The sequence below is a fragment of the Thalia democratica genome, chromosome 8 (genome assembly GCF_965202585.1).
Source record: "Thalia democratica chromosome 8, ktThaDemo2.hap1.1, whole genome shotgun sequence".
Classification (NCBI taxonomy): domain Eukaryota; kingdom Metazoa; phylum Chordata; class Thaliacea; order Salpida; family Salpidae; genus Thalia; species Thalia democratica.
The window spans coordinates 36,138,370-36,166,309 of record NC_139172.1 but is presented as its reverse complement, the minus strand read 5'-3'; the positions used below and the strand labels follow the sequence as shown (position 1 = coordinate 36,166,309).

General features: G+C 26.6%; 1 protein-coding gene across 1 annotated transcript; it reads left to right on the top strand.

Annotated features, from left to right (window-relative positions):
* Positions 1-24,437: 24,437 nt before the first annotated feature.
* Positions 24,438-25,859, top strand: LOC145843205 (kelch-like protein 7). The gene has a single exon (XM_082950663.1). The coding sequence runs from the start codon at positions 24,438-24,440 to the stop codon at positions 25,857-25,859; it is 1,422 nt and encodes a 473-aa protein (XP_082806789.1).
* Positions 25,860-27,940: the final 2,081 nt, after the last annotated feature.

The following is a 27,940-nucleotide window of genomic DNA, read 5'->3' as shown; positions in this document are numbered from 1 at the left end:
GACAAAACAATTTTTTATTCTATTGAAAAATACAGCAACTTTATTAGTTCTTTTTTTTTGCCTCAACTTTATTTAAAAACTATTAAATCAAACATCATACTAAGAATGGTTATTTTACTAATATTTAACTTAACAAAATAATAAATGTCTTATTAGACTTGGCAAGAAATTTAAAAAGCCTACAAACAAAAAAAAAAGTTTTGTACAAACTGCGAGTTTATTTTAAGTAAAATTTATTTTACTAAGTAGAAAATAATTGCTTATCAACTGCTAAATATTGAAAAAAATAAACGAGTATCAACTTATAACTAATTATAACTTTTGATGTTTAAAAAAAACAGCTTGACCACTAAGTTCAAAACACAAAAGTAAATAAGCAAGTTCATAAATATCAAATTTTACAAAGTCTCTAACTTACTATTTAGAATAAACAGACTAATATTACAACAAAAAAATACAGCAAATGCAATAATATTTCTTTTAGTCTCAACTTTAGTTAAAAAATATTGGATTAATTAAACAAACTATTTATAATTATTTTACTAATATCTAATTTAAAAAAAAATCTAATTGTATTTAGCAAGTAAATTAAAAAGTCTACAAACAAATAAAATGTTGTGTACAAATTAAATTTTCTTCATAGAATAACTTACACTACTCAGTAAAGAAATTTTAAAGAATTTTAAAATACAATTAAGATAAAAAAAAAGTTTGACCAAGTAAAATACTCAAAATTAAAACAAGCAGACTAAATAATATTAAGTTTTACAAAGGCTCTAAAGTTAAAACTTAAAGTAGCTTACAGTTTAGATATAACAAACTTATATTTTAATAGAAAACACAGCAAGTATAATTTTGTTTCATTTAAGCTTCAACTTGACTTGAAAAATATTGGATTAAATACCAAACTAAAAATATTTTTTTTAGTTATTTTTAACTAAACAAAAAAGGAATGCATAATGAAGCTTGGCAAGTAAGTTGAAAAGTCTACAAACAAAGAAAATTTTATGTACAAATTACAACTTTTTAAAGAAAAACTAAACTTGCTTAGTACAGAAAATGGTTACTACTGAATGTCTACTTAAAAAAAGAAATCTAAAGTTCTAACTTTGCAAACATAAGTACTAAAACTCTTACTTTTCACCTTTGTAACTAAAATTCATTCTTCTATCCTTTTGGTTGATAAATTTCTCCATCACCTCTTCCTTGAAACTAGTTCAGTTTTAAAGTAAGTCCCTACCAATCGAAATTACACTTAAAGAATTTAACCTTGACTGACCCATGGTGTTTCTCAAAAATGTTTTGATCCTTTTCAAAGATGAAAATGTTCTTTCAGCATGGGAAACTAGTCATGGGAAAATTTATCAAAATTCTTACTCAAAGTTCATGGCTTTTGCATCTTGAAGAGATGTTAGAAATATTTTTGAAGCCAGTTTTAGTTTATGCTGCTTCCTTCCCAAAGAGCAAGCATGGGAAACAAAATAGAGCTTTTGTTTCCAAGCATCCGGACAGCCATTGGTGTTTGGAGTAATAACTTTTGTTGAACTTCCTCTTAACTGTTGTACCTATAACAAAAGTTTAAACATTATTAAATCAGCTTAACAATTTTTAAAAACTCAACTTGTTATACAAAAAAAATATACAAAAGATATTGTTTTATTTAGACTTAAAGATAAAAAATCTGACTATACAAACTTTTATTTCTAGTAATTTTTTTTCTCTAGGATATAGGTTTATCTGAATACAAAAAAAAAAGTTATTGTGAAAACAACAATTTAAAACTTACTGAATAAACAAAGAAATATACATATCATTCTCATAAATTAATTTTTAATTATACTCTTTGGTCTTTTAAGATTTTAAAGCAATTTGTATTTAAATTAATAAGTCATAAATTTAATTACATTTACCATCTTTAATTTCATTTCTATTTGAGTTAGAAATTTATTGTAAGACCTTTCACTGAACCATTACTGAAATTTTTAACTGTTCTACTGGCTTAACTTTTTATCAGCATAAAAATATAAATCTGGATTAGAATTTTTAAAATAACAATTTTTAATAACTTTAAATCTTAAAAGTTTTGGTACTGCATATCAACAAAGCTAAAACAAACAAACTAAACCTCAGAAGTTTTAGAAGTATGTAGTGTTTGAAATATTAAATTAGTATCTTTAAATAAAAAAAACATTTGAAATGAACTCTTGCTCAATTGAAAGATCTGGGGTTGGTCTACTCTGTTTCAATATGTTGTTCCCTTACCCCTCACTATTTTGCACACTTTTTTTTTTACAAACATTAAGATTTTTATTAATTTTTTTCTAAATTAATGTTTTTTTGTTGGAGGTTTAAAATTCAATAGTTCTTCAAGGGTATCTTTTCTTTATTTAAATTAAATTAGTTTTTCATTTGGATGACAGTATTTTTCTCAGGAGCTCAACTTTTCTTAGTTTAGTTGGTGAGGCTGTTGACTTTTCAAGAAATTTAAAGATAAATTATAAATATGTAACCATTATAGCAGTAGAAAAATTAGTTAGTTAGTTTTCATGTGGCCATAGGGGTAAAACACTTATTTTTAAATTTTAAATAAGCTTGTTATTTTCAGAGTAAAAAATTAAAACTGCTTTAGTCAGCCTGAATATTTTTCTAATTTGGTCTATTTTAATTTATCTTGGGTCATCTTGAGTTTATCCTGATTATGAGGCAAGGCAACCATGTTTCAACAATTTTATCTAAAATTTTTGCTTTGTTTATGAAAAAATTAAACCAAAAGTCATATAAAGTAGACTAAATTTTCCTAAAATGTTAGACTACTCTAAGTAATCAAAGTTTCTAAGTTAAGGCTATTTACTTTGTTTAAATATGCGACTGTTTCAATGATACTAATTTTTATTAAATGTAATTCTAAATTATTTTTCTGTAAGATTAAACTAGAAGTTTATAATAAACTTCTTAAAAAAAATTTTCAGAACTCAAATTTTACATTTAAATATAATTTAATTTAATATTTTATTAATTTTATGATAACAATAATCAGTTATAGTTAAGTTTATGTATGCAGATTAAAAAAAAAAATCAAATTTTTAAGACTTTGGTGATTTAGGTTTATCTACTTTTTTTTAAATATATAATTTATGACAAGTTTTGTTCTTTTATTGTTTCGTTTTAATAGAAGTGATCTCTTAGTTAAAAAAATCATGTGGGTACATAAACTTAAAATTAATCCTTTGCACTTTGCAGTAGCTTAGCTTTGTTTTTACATCATGTTTACAGTAGCTTGTAGATGATACTTAAGCAAGTCATGTTTTAGGGAATTTTCAACTTAACTTACTTACCGCAAGATATTTATTTTGCGGTAATTCTTGAAGAAATTTTGCTTTTTTGAGTTCATTTGCGGCAGTCAGCTAAAAGTTTGCGGCAGTGAAGTGGGCAAAATGGTCGTTTTCAAAATTGGAGTTTTAAAAGAGATTTCGTTCTAAAAATTAACGAAAACGTTATAGATAGTTTTTTTTTTTCTTACAAAATTTCAAGGTGGTGCAGTTGCGGCAGTGCAACACCCCACGCGACGCCCCTGTTGTAAACGATAACTTTTTTCTTTTAAACAACTTTAACACAAGATAAAACTACAGAATTAAAAACTGACAACACTTTATAAATTACCAGTCGTTCTAAAGTTCTCCGCTTGCTAAAAATAGGCTCTTTTTATTAAAAGGGTTTAAACTACGGCTGGAAACCGTACGGCCCGCCAATAAAAAATTTTCGCCTGCAACGTATGTTTCATCTTGAGAAATACTAAACTTCATAAATAAATTGAGCTTTATTATAGCAAATATTTTCAAATATGCTATTGATTAGATTTTCATTGAAAAGTAGTTCTTATCTAACAATCATTTAATGTTATACTTTATGGGCTGATTTTTTGTATTTAGTTCAGTATTAATGAAAAATTTTAAACTTTTGAATAAATATCTCAAAACTGCTTAAGAGACTGAAATAAATTAACATAAAGCAAAAAATAAATAATATACTTGGTATACCATTAAGTTAATGAGGGTTACTTTGGCTCGTATAGCTTTTTTTGCCATTTTTAAAATGTCCCACACTTTAGATTCAATTACTTTTCTTATTTTAAAGCTAACTTAGATTTTTTTATTGTAGAAAACGCTTCTTTGCCTTTAAATAAATAAAAATCCATTCAAATGGGGTTTGAATTTAATAGTGGGGCACCTTTTGAAAATTTAATTTTATCTTATTTTTTACTTATTTTAGCTTTTTTCGAAAATTAAAAGAAGATTGTTTTTTCATTATTAATCCAAGTTTTTTATGATGGAAATACTATTTTTTCCTTGAACTTATTTTTAAAGATATCATCAAATAAAATTTTCAAAATTATTCAAATTTATCATGGCTTTACTGCAAATACATAATATTTTTCATATATTTTTTATTTCAAAAATTCTTATCTAACTAAGTTTTATATTAGGGAAATATTAATTTTTCTTTTTTTTATTATATGACCTATGAAAGTATTACAAAAACTTACATAATTCGAGGGATTTCTGGCTCAAGTGCCATGAATTTACGTAAAACTTGCATAGGTCATATAATTAAAAATTAAATTAGAAAATTATTATTTTTTAATACAAAACTTAGTTAATTAAGAATATTGTTAAAAAAATTTAGTTGAAAAATATTATATTTTTGCAGTAAAGCCAAGATAAATTTGAATATTTTAGAAAATTTTGTTTTTATATATCTTTAAAAAAAATTTAAGGAAAAAAAATTATCATAAAAAAATTTAGTTTAACCATTAAGTTAAGAAAATATTTTTTATTTTTCTTTGAGAAAATTAAAATAAGTAAAAAAATTAAAAGGGGCCTCACTACTAAATTCAAACCTTAATCCAATGGATTTTTTAATTAAAGGCAAAGTAGCGTATTTTAGAACGAAAAAAAATCCAAGTTAGCTTTTCAGATAACAAGTATAATTGGATCTCAAGTTTGGACATTTTTTGAAAATTGAAAAAAAAGATATTCGAGCCAAAGTAACCTTCTTATCAAGATATACTGAAAAAGGTTTGTTAAAAAAAAGGATTTTTTCTATGAAACAATTATAAAAAGTTATATATTTTTTATATTCTGATTAGCATAACTAATACAACTACTAACCAAGCTAGTAGTTTAAGTATATAAAATGATTCAAAGTAAAATATAAACAAAATTTTTAAAGTAAAAGAAAAAACTTAAAATCTACATTATAAAATGAACATAAGATGTATTATTAGGTGTTAATTGATAATTTGTTCAGTTTTCAGTGTTTTACTAATAGTGCATTTAAAATGCATGATGAAAACACACATAATGAGCGTCAATTTAAAAACATACATTATATGCTAAACTAAGGTATTTATTTTAAGCAGTTGTGCAATTAGATCAAATTTCTAATGCCTAAACGAAAACTGCCAAAACACTTTATGTTTTAACATCATTAATTGCAAGTTCTTAGCTCATGGTTGCCACTCAAAAAGCTGAGAAGAATTTCCTGACTTTTTCCTGACTTTTTACCAAAGTTTTCCTGACTTTTCTAAATCAAACTCTTAAATTAGACTTATTCTAAAATACATAATCTAACACTTAAAACTATATAAAACTTCCAATCAAACTTCAATACAGGTTAAAAACAATAGTTTTTTGCTGAATTCTGTAATCAAACTTCCAGTACATCACTTAAACCATCTGTGTATGATTGATGTTTGTAATAAACACCTTGTAATAAACGTCTATACTTGTATTATTACCTTATAAACACAGCTTGTCTGAAAAACAAAACAATTTTTTAGAAAATCCTAGCATAAATGTATCTAGATAAACAAACGACATATAAGGAACTTTTACAATTAATACTCTGAATTAAAAACGAGCTTTCACAACTAAAATCTTAAAACAATAACAAGTTTTTACAGTTGAAACCTTAAAACAATAAATAACACTATTTGGTCCGTCCATACTTTTGAATTTGGTCCGTCCATACTTATCTGGGCCAGTTTTGATTCATCTAAAGGCTGTAAAGCTGAAAGAAGGCTTTCTTTGAGGTCCTCAGCGGTGGTATGACCCAAAAACTTTGTAGTTAAGTATTGTGAAACCACTCTGTTGTTAAACATATATCGAACCACAATATCCATTTGGGTCTTATTGATAATTTCATTGTAGCTTTCATCAAAAGATACACTGTACCACCTGGATTTTTTAATTGCTTCCAGCAAGATGTTTTCAAAATATGGTCAGAGGCCAAAATTTATCATGTATGATAGTTTTGTTCGGGCCATCTGACATGACTGTGCTATTGCACTGTCAGGAAACATCTTTTTGTTCAGCTCCGCCAGTTTGTTACACGAACTGCCTGAGTAATTGTGCTTGACAGTGTGTAATACCCATAAAACTTCAGCGGTTGTGGTTTGTGACTTACTTACCAAACCTATTGATGGGCTTACACCACTGCTCTCACAACTTGTTACTCTGCCGCTGCTCTCACCACTTACCCCACTGGAGCTTGATCCAGCATTGTAGAAAAATGATTGGATTCGATGAGCTCCTGGTCTTTTATTTCTATGTCCAGCTCCATTCATTTGTACAGTGAGTGCTTTTTTTTCCCATATTTGACAGTGACAGAGTACATCAGGGTTGCCACTCTTTGAGCCAAAAAATCTTCCCTGAGTGACCAAAAATTTCCCTGAGTAACCTTAAATTTCCCTGAGTTTCCCTGAGTATTTTTCAAATCTTAAAAAAAAAAATTTTCTTTTCTAACACAAATTATTAATACCTCATTCTCATTTTTCTTCTTTAATAATAAAAGGAAGGTTGTATGTGTATGCTTCTGCATTAAATTTATGAAAAAAACTGTTTTCAAAAACTCAATCTTAAAAGGTTTAAACCAATTAAAAATCAAAAACTAAATTTTTGCACAACTTTGTAAATTGTTAGTTAACTTTCTACATAAAAGAATAAAGTTTAATTTGTTTGACTTTTTAATTGACAAAATTTAATTATACTATAATAATAATTTCACATGAAGAACTCACTTAAATGCATACATAATAACTTCATTATGACTTGTATGCCTTTCCTAGCAACTGTTCTGAATGCAGTAAATAAAACTTAAAAGCTTAACATTATTGTAAAAAACCTGCAAAAAGAAAGTTTAAAGAAATAGCTAAAGAAATATCTCATATCAAAGTACAGCTTAATACCTAACAACTGATACAAAATAATCTAAAATAAAAAAATTTTTATGTCTTTTAGATGTTCATACACAATCTATTTTAAATAACTGAAAACATAATTTTGATCTTAAAACAATTTCACATTACCTAATAAAAAAATCTTAATACTGTTTTTTTAAGTATGCAATTTCTAAATCAATAGTTTTAATTTTATTTTCAAGTTTATTTGCGTTGTCCTTAGCAGCTATTCCTCTTGCTAATAATTCTTTCATTGCTTCTAAATCAGACTGTTTGTTGGCATCTGCAGTATATTTGTCATAGTCTTCATTCAAACATTTGAGTTGCTTTGTAAGTTTACTTTTTTGTTCTCCTAACTTGCTCAAAGCATTACCTTTATTTGGAACATTTTTAGCAAAGCGCTGTTGCTCAAGATAACTAGCCGCAAGGCTAAAAAAAATCTAAATAACCACTTAAATAATAAAAATTACTACTTTTGAACAAAATATTGAAACTGGATTAACTAAATCTCATTATAGATCTAGAAAAAAATTTCCCTGAGATTTTCAAAAACTTCCCTGAAATTTAGAGAAAAAATCAAAACTTCCCTGAGTTTCCCTGAGTTAAAAGAAAAGTGCCAAAATTCCCTGAGTTTCCCTGAGATTCCCTGAGTTTCCCTGAGATTTTCTACATTTTGAAAATTCCCTGAGATTCCCTGAGTTCCCTGAGTGTGTGGCAACCCTGGTACATGAACACCACTTGCATTTAAAATTCTTTTTATCATCATCATCTCTAATGAGCCATTCAGAAAAATCTTTTTCAAAAAGCCAAGAATTCTTGAAATATGTAAACTTTGGCATAATTAAAATATAAAAAAACAATTAAATACTGATCTGAAAAAAATAACAATGGTTAGTCTGAGTCTAAAAACCCAATACATAAAGTAATAGTTTTCTGTACAAATAATTCTAATCTAACACCTTAATACGAAAAATAAATTTACTCTCTATTAGTAATAAGCTATTTATTTAACTAAAAAAGTAAACTTTAGTCAGATTTAGCATATAAGTTGTAAAATAAATCTAGTAATAAAATTTAGCGTATAAGTTAAAAATATCTAGTAATAAAAAGTATTTACTTAAAACATGTTTAACTTATATAAATTGTTCACTTAGTTTAATAAAATACTACCCAAACTATTTAATATAAAATCCTTAAATAAAAAATAAAAAAGAATATAATTAAGTGACTGTAAAAAAAGACATAAAATAGTAAACTATATATCTGTTGTATAAAATATTTCCTCTTATCATTTAGTATAAAATTTGTAACAAATAAATATACTCTTATTTACTTTAAAAACTTGAGTTACTCTACAAAAAATAAAAATAATATGTAAATTTAATCTTGGCATATACCTCTCTTATAACTTATTTAAAAAATTTAAACAAATTTGAAAAAATTATAAAGAGGTTAAGTATACACATTAACTTGTTACATCAAATACTAAACTAACTGCTTAGTTATAAAGAACTCAATTGTTTACTTGAACAAAAAACTCTTTGATTCTAAAATTATGCTAGATAAACTTTTGTGTATATATCACAGTTTCACTATGGAAGTGTCCTTGCTGCAGATCATAAATACTAAAAAGCTTACAAAATCTGCTTGTTCAAGTAGGGTACTTGTTCAATATATTAATATAAAATTTTTGCAGTTTTGTAAAGGATATTTTACTAATTTATACCAGCTGAAGGCATTGGAAATAAAACTAAATATTTTTGTAAATTTATAGGAAAATTTTGGAATTTTTTTCTGACTTTAAAGGACTTTTAATTAACTTTTACCACTTAAAGGCTTTGGAAAACAAGGTATTTTTTAAATTTAAACTAACAAAATCTGACTTTTTTTTAATTTTATCAAATTTCCTGACTTTTCCTGACTTTTTTCAAAACCCCCCATTTTTTCCTGACTTTTGTAATTTTTTCTAATTTTTCCTGACTTTTCCTGATTTCCTGACTTTTCCTGACCGAGTGGCAACCCTGTTAGCTTTTTTTTGATGAAACAAATGTGTAAAAACACATTGATCTAATAAATTTCAAGGAGTTTGGAGAAAATATAGTATATTATGAATAATAAGATGAATAAATATGAATAAAAGATTAAACAATGTCTAAAAATAAAATAAATACATAATTTCAAAATCATTTCTAAACAGAAATTATTAAATTAATAACTCTAACTTGTTGAGTATATTAATACAGTTTAAATAAAACTTAATTTTTTTTTCCTCCATTTAAAAAAAACATAAAATTTAAAAATTTTATATAAAAAAATTAACAAAAAAAAACTGTTTTTTTTTGTTTTTTTTTTATAGATTTTTAATTTTTTATGTTTTTTTAAATTCTGTTCAAACAGAATTTTTCAAATATTGCAAGGGACATTTCCTAAAAATTTGAGGTACTTATCTCAAAAAACGTAGGAGAAGATAGGTTTTTAGTGAAATAGTCTAATTTTGCCATTTTAGTTTGCGCCTCCCATAAGAATCGTATTGTTGCCTCCGACTTTGACCGGCTATATCTAAAAAACTATTTTGAATTTTTTAAATCTGTAAAAATCATCTTGTAGCTTAGTAAAAAACTATATAAAATAAGATCATAAACCAAAATTCCCCCCCACCCTATGCCCTTACTTAGAAGATAAGTTTCGACCGCCAGCTCCGTCTAAGAGTAGTACAGCAGAGCCGAGCGATCGTCACAGTGGCGTCCTCGGGTCTGAACCCATTCTTATGAAGAAAAATAATACCCTAGATAATAGGCAGAATTGCGATTCTGGCTTGCAAGCGATAAACTTCCGAAAGAAATAGGGTAAACTTAATTCTTATATTTGTAATAGACTTTTTAGCGAGCTTAAATCTCAATTACTAAAGTAAAATCTTTAATTCGTCAGAAAATTATAAACAAATTAAAGTTAAATTAGCTAAAACATACATGAAACTTTACATATAAACACTTTTTTAAGGTACTTTTAAAACTGTCATCTATTGTCTACTCTTACATTTACACTTTTCAACAACTTATTTAACATTTTTGTTGAACAAGGCAAATAACACAAAAGGAAAATAAAATAACAAACTACAACAGTTTTCTTAAACGCTTAACACATATTTTATTATGATCACCTAAAAAATTATGTTGAAAAAAAACACTACTTTTTAATAAACTTCAACTTGTACCTTATGAATTCTTACCGTAATAATTTATATAAAAATCTAACTTACTGATTTTTCGTAAAGTTAAAGTTAATAATAATATATCATACCAAAAAGTTGTAAAGCATTTAAATTAAATTTGAAACTGTATATTCAATGTAGTATAAAAAACCTAAAACTCAATCCGTAGTACAAATAAAAATAGACTAAAACTTATATCCTGTGTGGTAGTGATTTATAGGAGATCATGACTTATAAATAAACTAGACTGCATGATCCCTTGTTTAAATAAAAACAAATGCCCAAAAATAATTGTATTTAAACTATATATCTTAAAAGCTGATTACATATGTTTAATTAAATTAAAATGTTACTTATAATAATTTTAGTACTTTTTCAAGCTGAAGTCCACTTAAAATAATTGCTTAATGTTTTAGTAACTCAGTTTAACATAAAATAATAACATAAATATAATTAACATAATTTAATCACATAACATAACTTTTATTACATTTACCACTCGCAATTGCCTTAAAAATATTAAAGTATACTTTAAAGAAAATATTAGAAATCTTAATTGATATCAGAACTTGTAACTCGTAATAATTAAACAACTATACAAAACCAAACTTTAAAGTTGTGCTTTTATACAGCAACACCGTCTAAAACAAAACAAAACATTTGCCGCCTACAAAACGTCTTTGCAGATGTTGTTGTGAAAACTATTGCTCAACTGTTATTTTCCAAACACGAAAAACGCAAACAAACCTCTGTGATGCGATTTACTTGGTCTTGATCTTTGATCTTCCTTTTTTCAAAAACATTTCTGTCAAGAAAAAAAAATTAATATTTCACAACTTGCAAACGATCTGCGGCGGGATTTTGAACAACTGATCAAACTTGAACTGCTGCTAGCTACTTATGCTCAAAATCGTTTTGTAATTCGATTCTTTGGTTTAAAAGCTGTGCTTGCTTTATTTGAGCGATGTTCACGGTGTGCACCTGTGCACACTAGTGTACATATAAATTATTCAAGTGTAAGTAGAAATTTTTGATAAATAAATAATACTTTTAAAATGACATTTGTTTTGTCTTTATCTTTTAAAAAAGCAAATAATAATAAATTAGACTTAACACATTTTTTGTATATTAAGACACTTAAAACTTTAATATAATAGAATTTTTTTATGATTGTTTATACTTTTTGTAGTCTAGTAAGCACAAAGTTTGGATTTCAGTAGTTTGGTGTAAAAAGGTTTTTGAAAAGGTTGAATACCACTGCTTTAATTAACCAAGTTTTCATGCTAAAATTAATTTGAATCAATAAAATTCAACGTTTTCGCCAACTTAATGAGAGAGTTTGAGCAAGAAACAGTTAAACGTGCTATAACGATTTTGTCACATGGTTTTGTTATGTTGAATTTACGTAATTAATTTATTAATCAAGTTGATTATTCAATAAAGCAGTTTTAAAATTTAGAAAATTTACATAAAGGTTTAATTGTTTTAACAACAATTACAGCCAATTGAAGATTACTTAATTTTCAAAACTTGAATAACAATATTAAAATTCTTCAAAACAATAATTTTAGATTTTTACTTGTAAATAATTAAAATAGTAGGTAAAATATCCGTACATAAAGTCTGTAGAATAATTAGACTATACCTAATTTTAAGTGTTTATATTTATACTTGTTTTCGTTTCAGAATTTACATTGTTAATAAATCATTAAACTAAATTGACAAGGAGTTATTTTTCAAAGTCTTTATACAAAACAGCTCCTAATAATAGAATTATTAATTAAATTAAAGTGAATTAAATTAAAGCTAAAATACACCATAACTGTTTGAAAAATATTTTTTTCTGAAAAACTGCTGTATTGAACTATATGTATATCAATACTAGAAAAATATTTAAAATATGTTATCCTACTAATAAAAAATTACTAAAAATTAATTAGGAGAAGATTTAAAAGAGTATTGTTTAGATTATCCATTGTAAAAAAGATACATGATTTTGTAGACTTTTGAGATAAGGAAGAGTTTTTTAGGCTGAAGCAGAAAAAGCAAAACCAAAAACTTATAATGGTCAGAAATGTTTTCTTTTACATAATTTATAAAAGTGAATAGCTCAAACGAACCTTTGTTCCGCAGAATAAACTTGATGGTGACTTTGCCTGCTCGGGCTCGCAACGTCCTCATTCAATTCTGTTAATAATATTTTACATTAAAATCACCACCTTTATGTGAATTTGATTTGAAAGTTGTGTCAAGCAGAAACTTCTTACAAGCAGAAAGAGTATACTGATATTTTCTTTTATCCTTTAAGGGCATAGGGGGGTGAACACCTTTTTTTGAAATTTTATCGTATTTTATATAGTTTTTACTAAGCTACAAAATGCTTTTTACAGATTTAAAAAATTCAAAATAGTTTAGGCGCAAACTAAATCGGCAAAAATAGACTATTTCACTAAAAATCTATCTTCTCCTACCTTATTTAAAAAAAACAATTATACTAAAAATAAACAAAAATACAGTTTTTTTTTTGTTTTTTGTTATAAAAATGTTATTTCTTAATTATTTTAAAAAATCTTTCTGACAGAATTTTCTAAATATATCAAAGAACATTTACTAAAAGTTTGAGGTAGTTATCTCAAAAAACGTAGAAGATATATTTTTAGTGAAATAGTCTATTTTTGCCAATTTAGTTTGCGCCTCCCATAAGGATCCTATTGTTGCCTCAAACTTTGACCGGCTATATCTAAAAAATTATTTTGAATTTTTAAAATCTGTTAAAAGCATCTTGTAGCTTAGTAAAAACTATATAAAATAGGATAACATTTTTTAAGAAAAGGTGTTCACCCCCTATGCCCTTAATGAATACTTATTGGCCAATACTAAGGAAAAAGTATGTAGTGTATGAATATAAATTTTAGATGTTGTAAACAATTAAACAAAAATGACATAAACTTTTCAATAATTTATAACCATGAACAAATTTGCTGAAATATTTTGTTTAAGTAACACTTGGTAAAAAAACAACACTAAATAGAAAATAATTTGACTTTAAAAAGTTTTCAAAAAGTTACAAAACTTATACCCTGTTGATTACCATGTATATTTGACTTATAAAACTAGCTAATTAACAGTGAATAAAATCAATGGGAATTGCATCATTTTATAAACTACTACTGGACCATAAAAATGTTATCTATTTGATTCAAAAAAGAAAAGTTATACTTAAAAACTTTAAATTGTGACAAAATATAATCCATAAAACAATTATAAGTGCAGTACAATGTTTGCTTTAGAAAAACTGGTGTTTATAACTTTTTGAAACATATGTTGAAGTTTTATTTGTTAAAATATATAAAATTTGTCAAAAAGTTTTCTCAAAATTTTTATTAAGTTCTTTTAACTGCCCAACAAATTAATTAACTGATATAGGTATAATTCTACTTGATATTGTATTTACTTTAAATAGTTATACTTTAGCAGTTTTTTATTTGTATCAAACAGTAAGTTGAACTTTTTAAACAAAAAATTTGTTTTTTGTAATACATATTACATTAAATGAACTTTCTTTTATTCTTGCATTTTTAAACTACAAAAAACACTTTTTTTACCTTTAATAACTACGTAATTTTGATAAAAACAATTAGTTGAAACTAAAGTTTAAATAACCTTTACAAAACAAAACATATAAATAGCTATACTAACCATCTATTTCGAGAAGTGAAGTGTCACTTGCTTTAGATTTGTTTGTAGGTATTTTGTTAGGCATTTTCGTTCTTAAAAACACTAAAAAAAATAATACAAGTACAAGTAAAATCAAAACAAATTAGTGTATCATAATTATAACTTTTTTATTGATTTATCAAAACAAAAAAGGGGCATGTAAATATAAGCTGGAAAAATTTAATTTTAAAAACCTTATTAGTTATATTAATCTCAAGCTCAAGTTCTACAAAACATATAGGACATGACTTTTTTGATTTGAATAACTACCTATTTGATACTAACAATATATTAACTCAATTTTCATTATTAATTTTAATTGAATAGCCTATTTCTGATAAATTTGTAAAATTACGTCATAATTAAGCTTATATAAAAAAACTACGATCTTCAAAACTGTTTAACATTTTATTTAACTTTTTAAAAATAATCAGAGATAAAATTCGTAAAGCTTTAAGATTATAAAAAAAAATTAATAACAAATATATTAATATCAAATGGTATTTAAATAAAAATAATTCCTTTCTATAATAGAGTTATAAAATAAGTTCTTTACATTTTTAATCAACCCAAGCTATAGTTTTATACAAAAAAATATATCTATCTTCTTTCTTATGGTGTATATTTACAAATTACTTATAGAAAAGTGGATTTAGAACTTTAATTTGTAGAAAGCATCTAACAATGACAGTACATAAATGGAAAGTAAAAATTTAGTTAAAACCAAAAAACACTATAAAAAAAATAATCTTTTAAAACTTACAAGAATAAGTAATTATGAAGTAGATTAATTTTTGTATATGTTACAAATTAAAAAAAAAAGTTAAAATTTCATTATAAGTCATTTAGTGGCTGGTAAAAAATTTATAGATGAAACAGAATTGCAACTCTTTGATGTAGAATACAACCCTGAGGGACAAAAACCTAGCCTGGGTTATACCAAACTAGCCTGAGTCAGAGTTGCTTCTTTTTATAGTAAAATATTTTAATTTTTAGTTTTATTACTACAAGAAGTATCAGTAAATAATATGATTTACTTTTTATCTATTAATACAAATTACAACAAATGTACTATATTTATAATTATTTTACTAAGTGATATTTTTTTGTCATTTACCACTAAAGCTGTTTTGTTTTGTATCTTAATGGAAGGTAATAAACCAACGAGAAAGCTAAAAGAGAAAATTAACAAAATTTAAGATACCCTATATTCAAAGGAGGAATGTTTATTTTTTTATTTTCTTAAAATTTAAAAGTGTACAGATTTTAACACAATAGTTCTTAATTTTTGGGCAATTTGGAAATTTCTGTAAAGATTTAATTATTAAACTTTTTAAATAACTTTTTTTGATTTGTTTATAAATTTTTAAGTCAAACTTAACAAAAATTTCAATGGTTATACAGTTTGTTGTTTTGTAGAAGTATAATTATAATCAAAATATGTTTAAATAATATTTACTTTTGTAACTTTTATTTAGTATAAAACTTAAAAGCTAAGTGACATATGGGTCCTGATAAATGCATTGATAATTGTGATAACTGGCTGATGTCAAATAAAGTTACATGAAACATATGCTAAACCTATTATCGTTTCAAAAAATTATTTGTACTAAATGTTGTATAAATCTAAAAAATTAAATAAGGCCATAGAAGGCAAAGTTGATCTTATTTACAGATCTTTCACTTAGCAAGCAGTTGCTTTTTACATTTTAGTAAAATCAAAATTAGGTTTTGAAATATGAAGGTAAAAAATAATAGAACTTGATTGGTTTTTTACTGAAGGACTAAAATAAAAGGCAAAAAAAAAAGACTGTTTACTTAATCTATCTTTACCTACCCCCTTTTAACAGTCGTTCTGAAACTTTCTTAGTTTAATATCAACTCAATATGAAACAAATCTTATGTAGTATTTATTTTTAAAGTTTTTTATGTACATTGGACAATTCCTGTAAATTTGACATTAATCAATTGAAAAAAAAGGAGTAGACTAATTACTAGAAAATTTTTCAAAACTCCAACAAATTGGCAACAAAATATTTTCTTCATATTGTGTCAAAATTTTAACAGAAATGACAATATATCAACAGTCTTTTTTTATTATTGTTCTGTGAAAAGTTTTTTTTTTTAATTATTTCGGGAATGGGTCAAAATTACACAAAGACAAAATTGCATGAAGTTACTAAATTGCACAAGGGGACTAAATTGTACAAAAACAAAATTTCACAAAATTTCACAAAGTCAAATTTGCACGAGAGTAAAAGAAATACAGAAAAAATTAAAACTAAAAAAACATTAAAAAATAATTAAAAAAATTTAGTTAAAAAAAAAAAGTTACTGACCCAGGGTAAGGATTAGGGGTAACAGTGATGGTAGAAAAAATAAATAACTAACAAAAATTAGTACTAAAAAATAAATATATATATTTAGATTTAAATTTAAATGAAAAAAGCTACCGACTGAGGACAAGGGGTAATAGTGATAGTAAAAAAAATTCAAGTAAAAAGTACTACAAAAAAAACTTTCCAACCAAGGGTAAGGGTTAAAGAAAAAAAAGAAAAAAATATTTAAAATTAATACAGAGATATAAAAAAATTATAATAAAATAAATTAGTACGTGCAAAGTTGTCTGCTTGTGAAAAAGTGTCTCTGTAGTTGTTGCATTTTTTGTGGTTGTTCTTGTGCAAAGAGCAACTAGAAAATGTGAACGTACATAATTGTAAAATCTGAAATCTAAATGGAGGATACGGTGTGGTGCCCATGATAGACTATGGTTTTCATACTTAATATTGGAAGAAATGGGTATAAAAAAGAGTGCACACCAATTTTTTTTGTTTTTAAATATAATTTTGTTTAGAGTTCATTTAAAAGATAAAACTTTTAAAAATATATAAATCGATAATAATATTGAATTTTTCTTTGATCTTAAGTTTCTTTTATACTTTAATTGAAACTGCTCAAATTTTTTTATAAAATGTATAAAGTGAGGCTCAATAACCAAAAGGTTTTTCTCCACACCAATCCATTGACCATAGTTGTGAACTTTCACATTTTTCTTTATTACTACTTAACATATAAAAGTTGATTAAAATTCCAGGTTTTTTAGTGGTTTTTATTCAAAATTCCAGGTTTTTTTCAACATTTCTCAATTTCAAGGTTTTTCACGTTTTCTTAGCATAAATTGTCAATTGCCAGGTTTTTCTAGAATTCCAGATTGTTTGGCAACTTTGCCTAATAAACAGAAGAAATCTGAATCCAACCAAAGAAAGTGTGCAGCAAACATCACCCAAGTACTCCCTATCCCTACAAAAAGAAAAAATCTTTGAAAAATTAACTAAAAGTTTGACAAATGTTATAGTTTCTGGACAAGACATTAAAAGGTATCCAAGTGGTAACTTGATAACTGTAAAGTTATTCTATGACCAAAAATTTTCAGCACTTTTTTGTCCTTCAATAAACAATATTGTCCAATGTAGTACAGCATGGTTGCCACTGATCAAGCTGAGAAAAATTTTGACTTTGCCTGACTTTTACCAAAATTGTTTTCTTGACTTTTCTAAATCAAACTCTTAAATTAGACTTATTCTAAAATACATAATCTAACACTTGAATCTATATAAAGCTTTCAATCTAATTTTAATACAGGTTAAAAACAACAGTTTTTTGCTGAATTCTATTATCAAACTTCCAGTACATCACTTAAACCATCTGTGTATGATTGATGTTTGTAATAAACAGCTTGTAATAAACGTCTATACTTGTATTATTACCTTATAAACACAGCTTGTTTGAAAATAGAAACAGTTTTTTAGCAATTCTGAGCATAAATGTATCTAGATAAACAAACGACATATAAGGAACTTTTACAATTAAAACCTTGAATTAATAACAAACTTCTACAACTAAAATCTTAAAACAATAACAAATTTTAACAGTTGAAACCTTAAAAAATAAAGAACACAACTTTTTAGAATTTCCTAGCATAAATGTATCTTAATAAACAAAACAACATATAAGGAACTTTAACAATTAAAATCTCAAATCAATAAGGAACTTTCACAACTCAAACCTTGAAACAATAACAAATTTTAACAGTTCAAACCTTAAACAATAAAAAACACAACTTTTTAGAATTTCCTAGCATAAATGTATCTTAATAAACAAAACAACGTATAAGGAACTTTAACAATTAAAATCTTAAATCAATAAAGAACTTTTACAATTAAAATCTTAAAACAATAACAAACTTTTACAGTTAAAACATTAAAACAATAAAGAACTTAATCAAATACTGTTTTTTTAAATGTATGTACTAAAATTTATTTTCTCCGTGTTTTTATTAGCACTTCAACCTCTTCATCTAATGAAGATATGGTTTCCTTCATCAAAACTGCATTCAGCTTCATTTTCTTGGCAGTTAAAATAATTTGCTTCATGTTCAAACTAATGAATAGCTGTTCCGCCCCGTTTGGCTAACTCCGAGCCTCATGAATATCAGTTTTATATTAACAGTGACAATAAAATAAATAAAATAGTTCGGTGACTTTTTTGATTATTTAGATTACAACTTTGGCTCAGGCAAAAAAAAAAAAGCCATTTTGTCTACTTGATAATAAAAATACAGTTTCTTGCAGTAAAATTAATAAAAAAAACTTTACCTAAAAAAATACGTAACTGATAAAATTATATTTCTTACAAGTAATTATCTAAAATAGTGGTTTTTAAGCTTATCAAAATCTGTGCACCCTAAAATGCAAAATAAAGATTTTGTGCACCTTAATGTGCGAATATCTGGAATAAAATTCAAATTTCCCGTAACATCTAGTGCAGGGTTTCTCTAACTTTTTTTCACACTCAAACAAAGTTTATCAAAAAACTGCGGAATACCTTTTTTTTTGTTCTTCATTATCAACTCATCAATCAAAATATTTAGTGTAAGCTTCAAATCATAGCCTTGTGGTCCCCTAAAAGTCCAATTGTTTTCTATAATACAAGGTTAACATAACATTTCATACTTTACATAATAATGCAACAATTTTTAGTTTAAAGCATAAGTTTATTTAAGCCATACTTTTTTAAATCATAGATTTTTCAATACTTTTCTTTTCTTTTTTTTTTTTTTGATTGTAAGTATTTTGTTTTTTGTAGATCTTTATTATTTATTTATTCAAAAACTTTTTATTGAATGATCAGACAACTGATGATCTCTTATATATGACTTTATAAGAGTGAAACAGTCATTTATAACTGTGATAATAAAATATAACACAGGGTATCCGAATACCTAGAAAAACCTGTAATTAGATAATTCAGACAAAATAAAACCTGGAAAATCCTTGAATTTTTAATAAAAATAACTAAAAACCCTGCATTTTGAAGAAAGTTCTCTAAAGAACCTGAAACAATGGGAATTTAAAAAAATTTTTATATAATAAATAAGAAAATTTAAATTTGACACGATTTTCAACCATATAGATAAAAATATTTTTCATGAACAATTTTTTTTGATTAAATAAAAACATTTAAAGCAGCTTAAAAATATCTTTCAATGTTTTATTATTGTTTTGCACAATTTCTTGAAAATTTTTGGCAATCTTAGTATAAGTTTTAAACCTACCATTAAATTAAACTAAGACTTTTTTTCCTCTCCAATATCAACTCAAAAGTTTCAATTTAGGACTTCTGGCTCTCAATTTTTTTTTTATAATACAGGGTTAACATATTGTTTCATACTTTTTAGTATAATGCAACAAATGTTAGTTTAAAGCATTATTTTTATAAGCCAAAGACTTTTCAATACTTTTCTTTTTACTTTTTTTTTCTTTTGCTTACTATTTTTCAATTTTTTATACATACCTTCTATTTATTTGTTCTAAAACGTTTTAATGAATTTTAAGGCAACTGATGATCTCTCATTTTTATACATAATAATATAAAAGTTAATAGTCATTTAAACTGTGATAATAAAATATAATACTGGGTATCCAAATATCTGGAAAAATCTGTAATTTGAAAATTTAGACAAAATAAAACCTAGAAAATCCTGGAATTTGAGAATTTTCTTAAAAAACCTGGAATTTTAATATAAATCACTAAGAAACCTGCAATTGTAAAAAAAGTTCACTTAAAATCCTGAAAAAATGGGAATTAAAAAAAAAAATTACATGTTTAGTAAGAAAATTTTAATTTGAAACAATTTTCTACCATATAAATAAATTTTTTTGTCATCATCAAAATTAATTTTTTTAAACACATTTATAGTAGCTTAACAGTATTTTTTTAATGTGTTATCATTGTTTTGCACAGTTTTTAACCTTAATCTTAGCTTTAAACTACAAATAGTCCAAAAAACGTGTTCTTATAAAAACCATGAAAAAATTCATAAAAACCTTGAAGAAAGTTTTCGAAATTTTTGGCAAGCTTGATAGTATGTAGTAATGTTTCAAACTCACCATTAAAAACACCAAAAACTTTAAATTTTGCTCTTCATTATCAACTTCAGAATATCTAGTTTAAGTTTTAAACTAGGCTTTTTGACGCCCCCTTTTACGGCCTGTGAACTAATAATTTCCTTTTTTTTATAACACCTAGTATAAGTTTCAAACCTACCATTTAAAACTACTCAGACCTTTTTTATTTTTCAATATCAACTGCAGAATATCTAGTAAAAGTTTAAAAATTTAGGATAATTTTTTACGTTACGATTCATGAACCCCAAAATAAATTTTGTAAACAGTAGTGTGCACTTTTTGAAGACCCCTGATAATTTATAAGTGATTACAATAAACGATCAAAATAATCTTTTTAAATTCATTTTTTCTATTAAATGAAGAAAAAAAAACATTATTAAAGTTTTTTTTTATATTTTTTGTTTTTATGCAGACATTTTTTTGTAAGATTAATAAAACATTATTTTAATATCTAAATTATTTAAAAATGTTTTGGAAATACTATAACTATACTTTCAAAAATAGTTTTTGTTATAAGTTTAAATGCGATCTAAATGTAATCATTTTATAAAAAAGTGTATCTTTTTTATCTAAAAGTATTAAAAACATATTTATTATAACTAATAATATATAAGAATATTTTTAATAAAAAAATTTATTAAGCTACAGTTATGTAAAAAATTTTACTTAAGTTTTTATGTAAGGGGTATAAATTATTATTAACCATTTAAAATAATATCTTATAGAAATAAACATCTTTTAAAGTTTATATTTTTAGCATATTTTAGCTTTAAAAGTGTGTGATACAAGATACGTGTAGGTGTGAAAATTTCACGAGCGTATAAAATTGCACGAAGGTTCTTTTACACAAAGACACTTTTGGACGTAGGTTCAATTTTGCACAAAAATTTATTTCAAGGAATTGAATTTTTTTTATACTTTTAATTTTTTGTTCTATTTTCATTGTCATTTATTTTTGTACTATCACTGTTATCACTAACCCTTACTCTCGATCTGTAAGTTTTTTTTTTTAATTAGTTTTATATTTTTATAAGTTATTATTTGTATTATTTTTACTATCACTGTTACCCCTAACCCTTACTGTCGGTCGGTAGCTTTTCATTTCTCACTTTTTATATTAATTTATTTTAATTCTTTCTTCTTGTTTTTTTTTTATAGTAATTTATTAGTTTTATTTTACTATCAATGTCACTCCTAACCCTTACCCTCGGTCAGTAACTTTTTTATCTCCTGATTGTTTTTGTTGATTTATTTTTATTTTACTTATTCTTTTTTTATAACTTTCTTTTTTCTGTTTTTTTACTCTCGTGCAAAAATGACCGTTCGTGCAAAACTGTCACTCGTGAAAATCTGACCCGCCGTGTAAAATTGTCTTCGTTCAATTTAGTCCCCTCGTGAAATGTTGACCCGTTCCAACAAGATACATTCCACTGGTAAGTGTCAAAAATACAAAAAGAAGCAATTTTGCACGAAGAGCTACTTTTGCACGAAGTTACACTTATGCACGAAACACTTTTGCACGGGTTGAATTTCTTTACAAGTTTATTGTTTGTTTTTTACTATCAATGTTACCCTTAACCTTTATCCTCGGTCGGTAGCTCTTTTACTTTACTTAATTTTATTACTTTAGTTCAAAATTACCAATCGTGCACAATGACCCTCCGTGAAAAACTGTCTTCATGTAAAATTGACCCACATTGAGTTTCATAGATTATAGGCAGAAACTATAAATAGATATCAAATTTGCACGAGGGAAAAAAATTGCACGTAAGCACTTTTGCATGAAAACAAAATTGCACGAAGACACTTTTGAACGAAGGGTTATTTTTGCAGAAGTGACTATTTTGCACGAAAAATTATTTGCACAGATTGAATTTTTTTTTAAATAAAAGGCTAATTTATAAAGCAGGATTTTTTTTAAAGTTAAAACATGAATAATTTTATATCGAAAAAACGCAAAGTCTCAACAACTGAAAAATTTTGTAAAAACTTAAATGAAACAAATTTTGTCGAGTATTGCAGAGCCAGAGTTGCCGAAGAAGAAAAAAAATTTCAAACTAAACAAATTCGAGCAGGTGAATTACTACATAATATTTACTACCATTTACTTAATACATGCTCATTTATAAATTTACAAAAAACTAGTACAGTCGTTCTATTTTAGGGGTAGGCAACGTACTGACCGCGGGCCGGATCAAGCCCGCAGAGTTGAAAAGCCCGGTCCGCTAACTTTTTTAAAATTTAAATGGAATTTGGCCCGCCGATGAAAATGACTGGCCTGCAAAGTTTAATGTTACAAACTTTATACCATACTTTTACTACACAAATTGTAATAATTAGACTTCGATTGCATGTTTGAAAGTGTTTTTATTTTATATTTGTGTATAGTTATAAAAACACCGCTTTGTCCTAATGTTTTTGTTTTGTTCAAACTCAGTTGGAATATTCTTTTTTCAAATTACCCAAAGCAAAACTTTTATTTAAATCTGATATTTTACTTATCTACCTTTGGCAGTCTATCATTTTAATAACACTAATAAAATATTGACGAGTCAAAAGTCAAAGTCTTCCTGAAAAAACAGAGAGTTGTTTAAATTGATATCAAAAAAAGTAGTTTTTATCATTTTCCAAACAGCAGTTCACATCTGTTTTCAGTCAACTACTCAACTTTAAATTTTTATATTGTTTAAAAAATTCATAAGACACGTTTGGGACCGAAAACCGCTAATTAGTTATTTTTGAGTGAAATGAAATTAAAATAATTCAAATCATTTTTCAAATATGAATTGTCTCTCAGATTCATGCTACATTTGTTTAGGCATGTGAACGAATTGAATACCAACTTAATAGGAAGGTTACTTTCGCTAATAAACATTACTCTGTAGAAAAGGTATTAAAGTTAAAACTTATACTGTGTTTTTCAGTCTCAGTAAGAACAACTTGACGTATTTACCAACAGTTGCAAATATAGAACAGTCAGTGTTATAAGCGGAGAAGTACATTTATATCATAATTTTATTTTTCATTAAGTTTGATGTGACGATGAACTTTAGTATGACATTACATTTAGAAATTCAAAATTTAAAGAATTTAAAAACTTAATGCTAAACTTAGCAAGTCAAAGTTTGTCTCAAGTAATTTTTAGAAATCATAGTTTTGTATTTATAAAATTAGTATTAGTGCTTTTCAGGGTTATAATAAATATAATAATCTGAGAACTTAATAAACAATTAAAATGTCATACTTGTGAAATTTTTGTGAAAGAAATGATTTTGCAATAATGATCTATTAGACCCATAAAATTAGTATCTGGCCGAATAATAGTAGTTTCTAATTAAGACCCGGTTTTAAAAATTTATTATTCTGTTGGATCCGTATACTGGATCCAGTAGATTAATAACTCAAAATGCTCGGCTCGCCAAAAAATATTTTTTTTCGGATCCAGCCAGCCGATTAAAAAGTTGCCTACCCCTATTCTACTTTAATTATATTAAATAACTAAATCCATTACTTTATATTGATTTTTTAAATAGAGATATGCAAATTAGTTGTTTTATTTGCAACCAGGTTTATTGCAACTAGTAAACTGCACACAACATTACAGGCTAGCAACATTGCTTACTATTTTAATTCACTTGAAGAGGTCGCAATTTTTTGTCATTGAAACCTGGTTGTAAATAAAATACTTAACACTGGCACATCCCTGTTTAAGTAAACTCTTTACATCTCTGTAAATTGAGCAATCTTTTTTAGTTGAAAAAATATTTATATTGATTTTTTAACAAATGCACATAAAACAGAAGATATGAAAACTGTTTCAAATTTGAAGATAAGCAAGATTTTGCTGAGTGAAGTTGAAGTAAGCAACCAGATTTGCGAAGTTTTCAAGGAGAAAACAAGTTTCAAGAATGTGGCGGCCTTTTATGAGATAACTGTCACCTTCAGTTTAAAAAACCTTTCTAAGGCTTTGCTGCGCTACATAGAACGATTTTTCACGGTGGTCGCTGAAACTGAAAACTTTCAGCAGCTGAGCTCTGCTCTGGTTGCAAAAGTGCTTTCAAGCTCTTCGCTGCATGTCACTTCCGAGCTTGAGGTCGTCAACGCAGCCAACGGTTGGCTGAGCCGCGACTTTGAAGGCAGAAGAGCTTTCGCGAGCGACCTCTTCGCAAAAGTGCGTCTCAGTTTGTTGTCGAGCGGCAGCTTGGAGCGTTTGCTGCGCGAAAGCTCGGCTTTTGCGGGAAACGACGAGCGCGCTGCAATTTTACAAAACGTTGTTGACAGCAAAAAAGTTGAAAGCAAACTTTCCGCTCGTCACAGGTACTGCGGTCAAGACATGTTTGACGTGCTCGTCTGCGGAGGCTACTTCGGAAAAATGTTTTTCACCAACGCGCACAAGGTGGACGGTAGAAGTTTTAAACCCTCCAAAGCTGACGCGTTGCAAATGAAAAGAACGCGAGCCCACTTCAAAGCAGTTTATCTGAGGGCAGAAGTTTATTTTCTTTATGGTTTCAACGGGTTCGGAACCGTAACACAGGTTGACAAATACTCTGTGCTCACCCAAACTTGGCAGCGCGTGTCGCAAGAGGACGTGAAGCAGGAAAATTTTTGCGCTTGCGCTTTGATGGACAAAATATATATTTGTGGGGGTGAAAGGAGAGATAAACGTAACGACGCTTATGTCCATAATCCAAGTGACACTGAAAGAATGTTCGACACGAAAGACTGCTCGTTCAAACCAATTGCTGAGATGATGCTCAGAAGAAACAACGCGGCTTGTTCGGCTTACCGAGGAAAAGTGGTCGTTTCCGGCGGGACTGTTGACGGAGCGCACTCGCGCGCAGTCGAAGCGTACGACCACGAGACGAACGAGTGGGCGCAAATGCCGAGCATGCTGGGCGCCAGAGAATATCACGGACAAGTGGCCGTCAGAAACAAGCTGTTCATAATCGCACGTCCCGCATTCTATCCCTCTCGTGAAAGCTGCGAAGTCTTTGATTCCGACTGCCAGCAGTTCGCGCTGATCAAGAGACCGGTGAGAAGAGATCAGAAATCAAGCCGCTTCAGAGTTGTTTCAATCGGTGAAAAGATTGTTGCCTACAGTGCCTACTCGCGATCATATTGGTGCTACGACATTGGCAAAGATCAATGGTGTGAAGAAGAGTTTGAGTTGACAGAAAACATTATTGGTTTTTGTTGCGTAAAAGTACCTAAGCTTATTATCTATTGAAAACACTTTACACGTTTAAGTAACTTATTGTTTTGGACTAATACATAATTTAATATTTGTTGCTATTTTTAAAATAAATCTGTTCAATTTAGATAACGTATATTTAAGCGTTTAATTTTAAAATAAAAAAGATCGTCATCTATAGTACATAACCAATTGAATGTAATTCTTGAGTATTTTTAAAAATTTATCTATAAGTAATTAATTTAATGAAATCCTACTGATAGGTAACTTAGAGTCTTAATAATTTAAAAAAGTTTGGTTTTTTAACCATTCTTATTTTTTAAGTAATAAATACAGGTTTTCTAATTTTGAAAGTTTTTCAATTTAATTGAATTGTTTAATTCAATAAATACAGTACGTTGGCAATTTATACAATTTTTTAACAGTACTTTTAAATTTAATAACTCTTAATAAAGATAACAAAGCATGTATTCATAAATTCCATATCTGTACAGCAACTTAGGCTTATACTTAATGTTAATACGAAGCAACATTTGTTAGACAAAGTTTAAATTACTATAAATAAAAATTTAATAATAAAAATACGGGCCTTATAAAACACTTCAATACATTCAAAGTCGCAACTGTTACTGTTGGTCTCAGTAAATCAATAATGTTGAACGGCAGCAAGCTCAAAAATCAATTACAACCCAGACATGAGCTTGCCTGAACTACGTAATGCTTGAAGAAGTCATAATTACTCCCGCCGGTTGATTTTCTACCGTACGAAGTTGGTACTGCGAGAAAGTGACTCTTCGTGCATATTTGAGCACCGCACGTTGTTAATATCTATAATAAACTACTTTGAAGTTGAAAACCGAAATAAATAATTAAGTTACAAATAGTAAGTGAAATAACAAAGCAATATTTTTCCGCTAGTTTCATAAACCATAACTTGTAAAACTTTCTGAATTTTTTAATTGCACACTACTTAAAAAAATCCTGAACAGATCCATACAAGGGTTTCCTAAACTAGGACAAGTTGCCCCTTTTTGGGCTATAGTCAAATTATCTTTCAAAATTTAAAAGGATAAAATTTAGTTTTATTACTTTCTGCTTTCGAAATATTCACTGAAAAAGTATTTGTTAAACTTTTTGTTGTGTTTCATGTTGTAACGGACAATAAAATGTTGTTATTTATAAATAAAACATTTGTTAAGTAGTTAAATTTATAAGAAGAAAATTTTAATCTCTTGATTATTTAAACACACAAAGTTTTAATTAATTTTCTTACTGGTTTTTTTTTTCATTTGCCAGAATTTTAGAAAAGTTAGGAAACGGTTAAATAGGCAAGACTAAAAAATAGTTAAAAACACGATTTTATAAACTTGGTATTTTCAAGCAACTCTAGACAGTTTTGTGTGTTTTTTTTTTTAAATATATGTTATTATTTAAAAATGTATCTTAAGTGTAATCATAAAGTACCGACACAAATTATTTAGTTTCTACTTTTATTTTTTATGTTTGACTGCCTTAAGACTATATATACACTTTGGTTACTTTTATACATATATATTTTTTTTTCTAATTTATTTGTTTAGTAGCGTTTTCATAAACACTCATATCAAAAAACTTAAAACTTTAACGTTAATTTTTTATCACAATGGGCCCGCGGCTGGAATTACAAAAGTTAAAATTTAAAGACAGTAATTTCTTGTTTAAATTAATTTTATGCTTTAACGAAATTAACTATCTCAAAAACCAATCTTAATCAGCATTTCTACAACTTTTTTTCTTATTTTCAACATAATGAAGCTGCTTTTTGGTAATTGTTAAGTATCTAAAAAATAACATCATCCCAAAAATTATATAACTTCTTCTTAAAAACATTGATAAAAATAATAAAATTACCTGCACAAGCAGATACGATATATATGACGGGGAAAACAAAAATTATTATTTAAAAGCTTAATGTTTTGACAACTGTGTTAAAACTGTCAATAAAGTTTTAAATAAGCTTTAGGTATAGTGGAGTTTTAAACAGAAATGTTAAGTCTAGTTTTTGTTAACTTTTGGTTGAAACAAACTTTATAAGATGTTCTGAGAACAGTCATTGTTTGTGAGTAAGAACTTGTTGT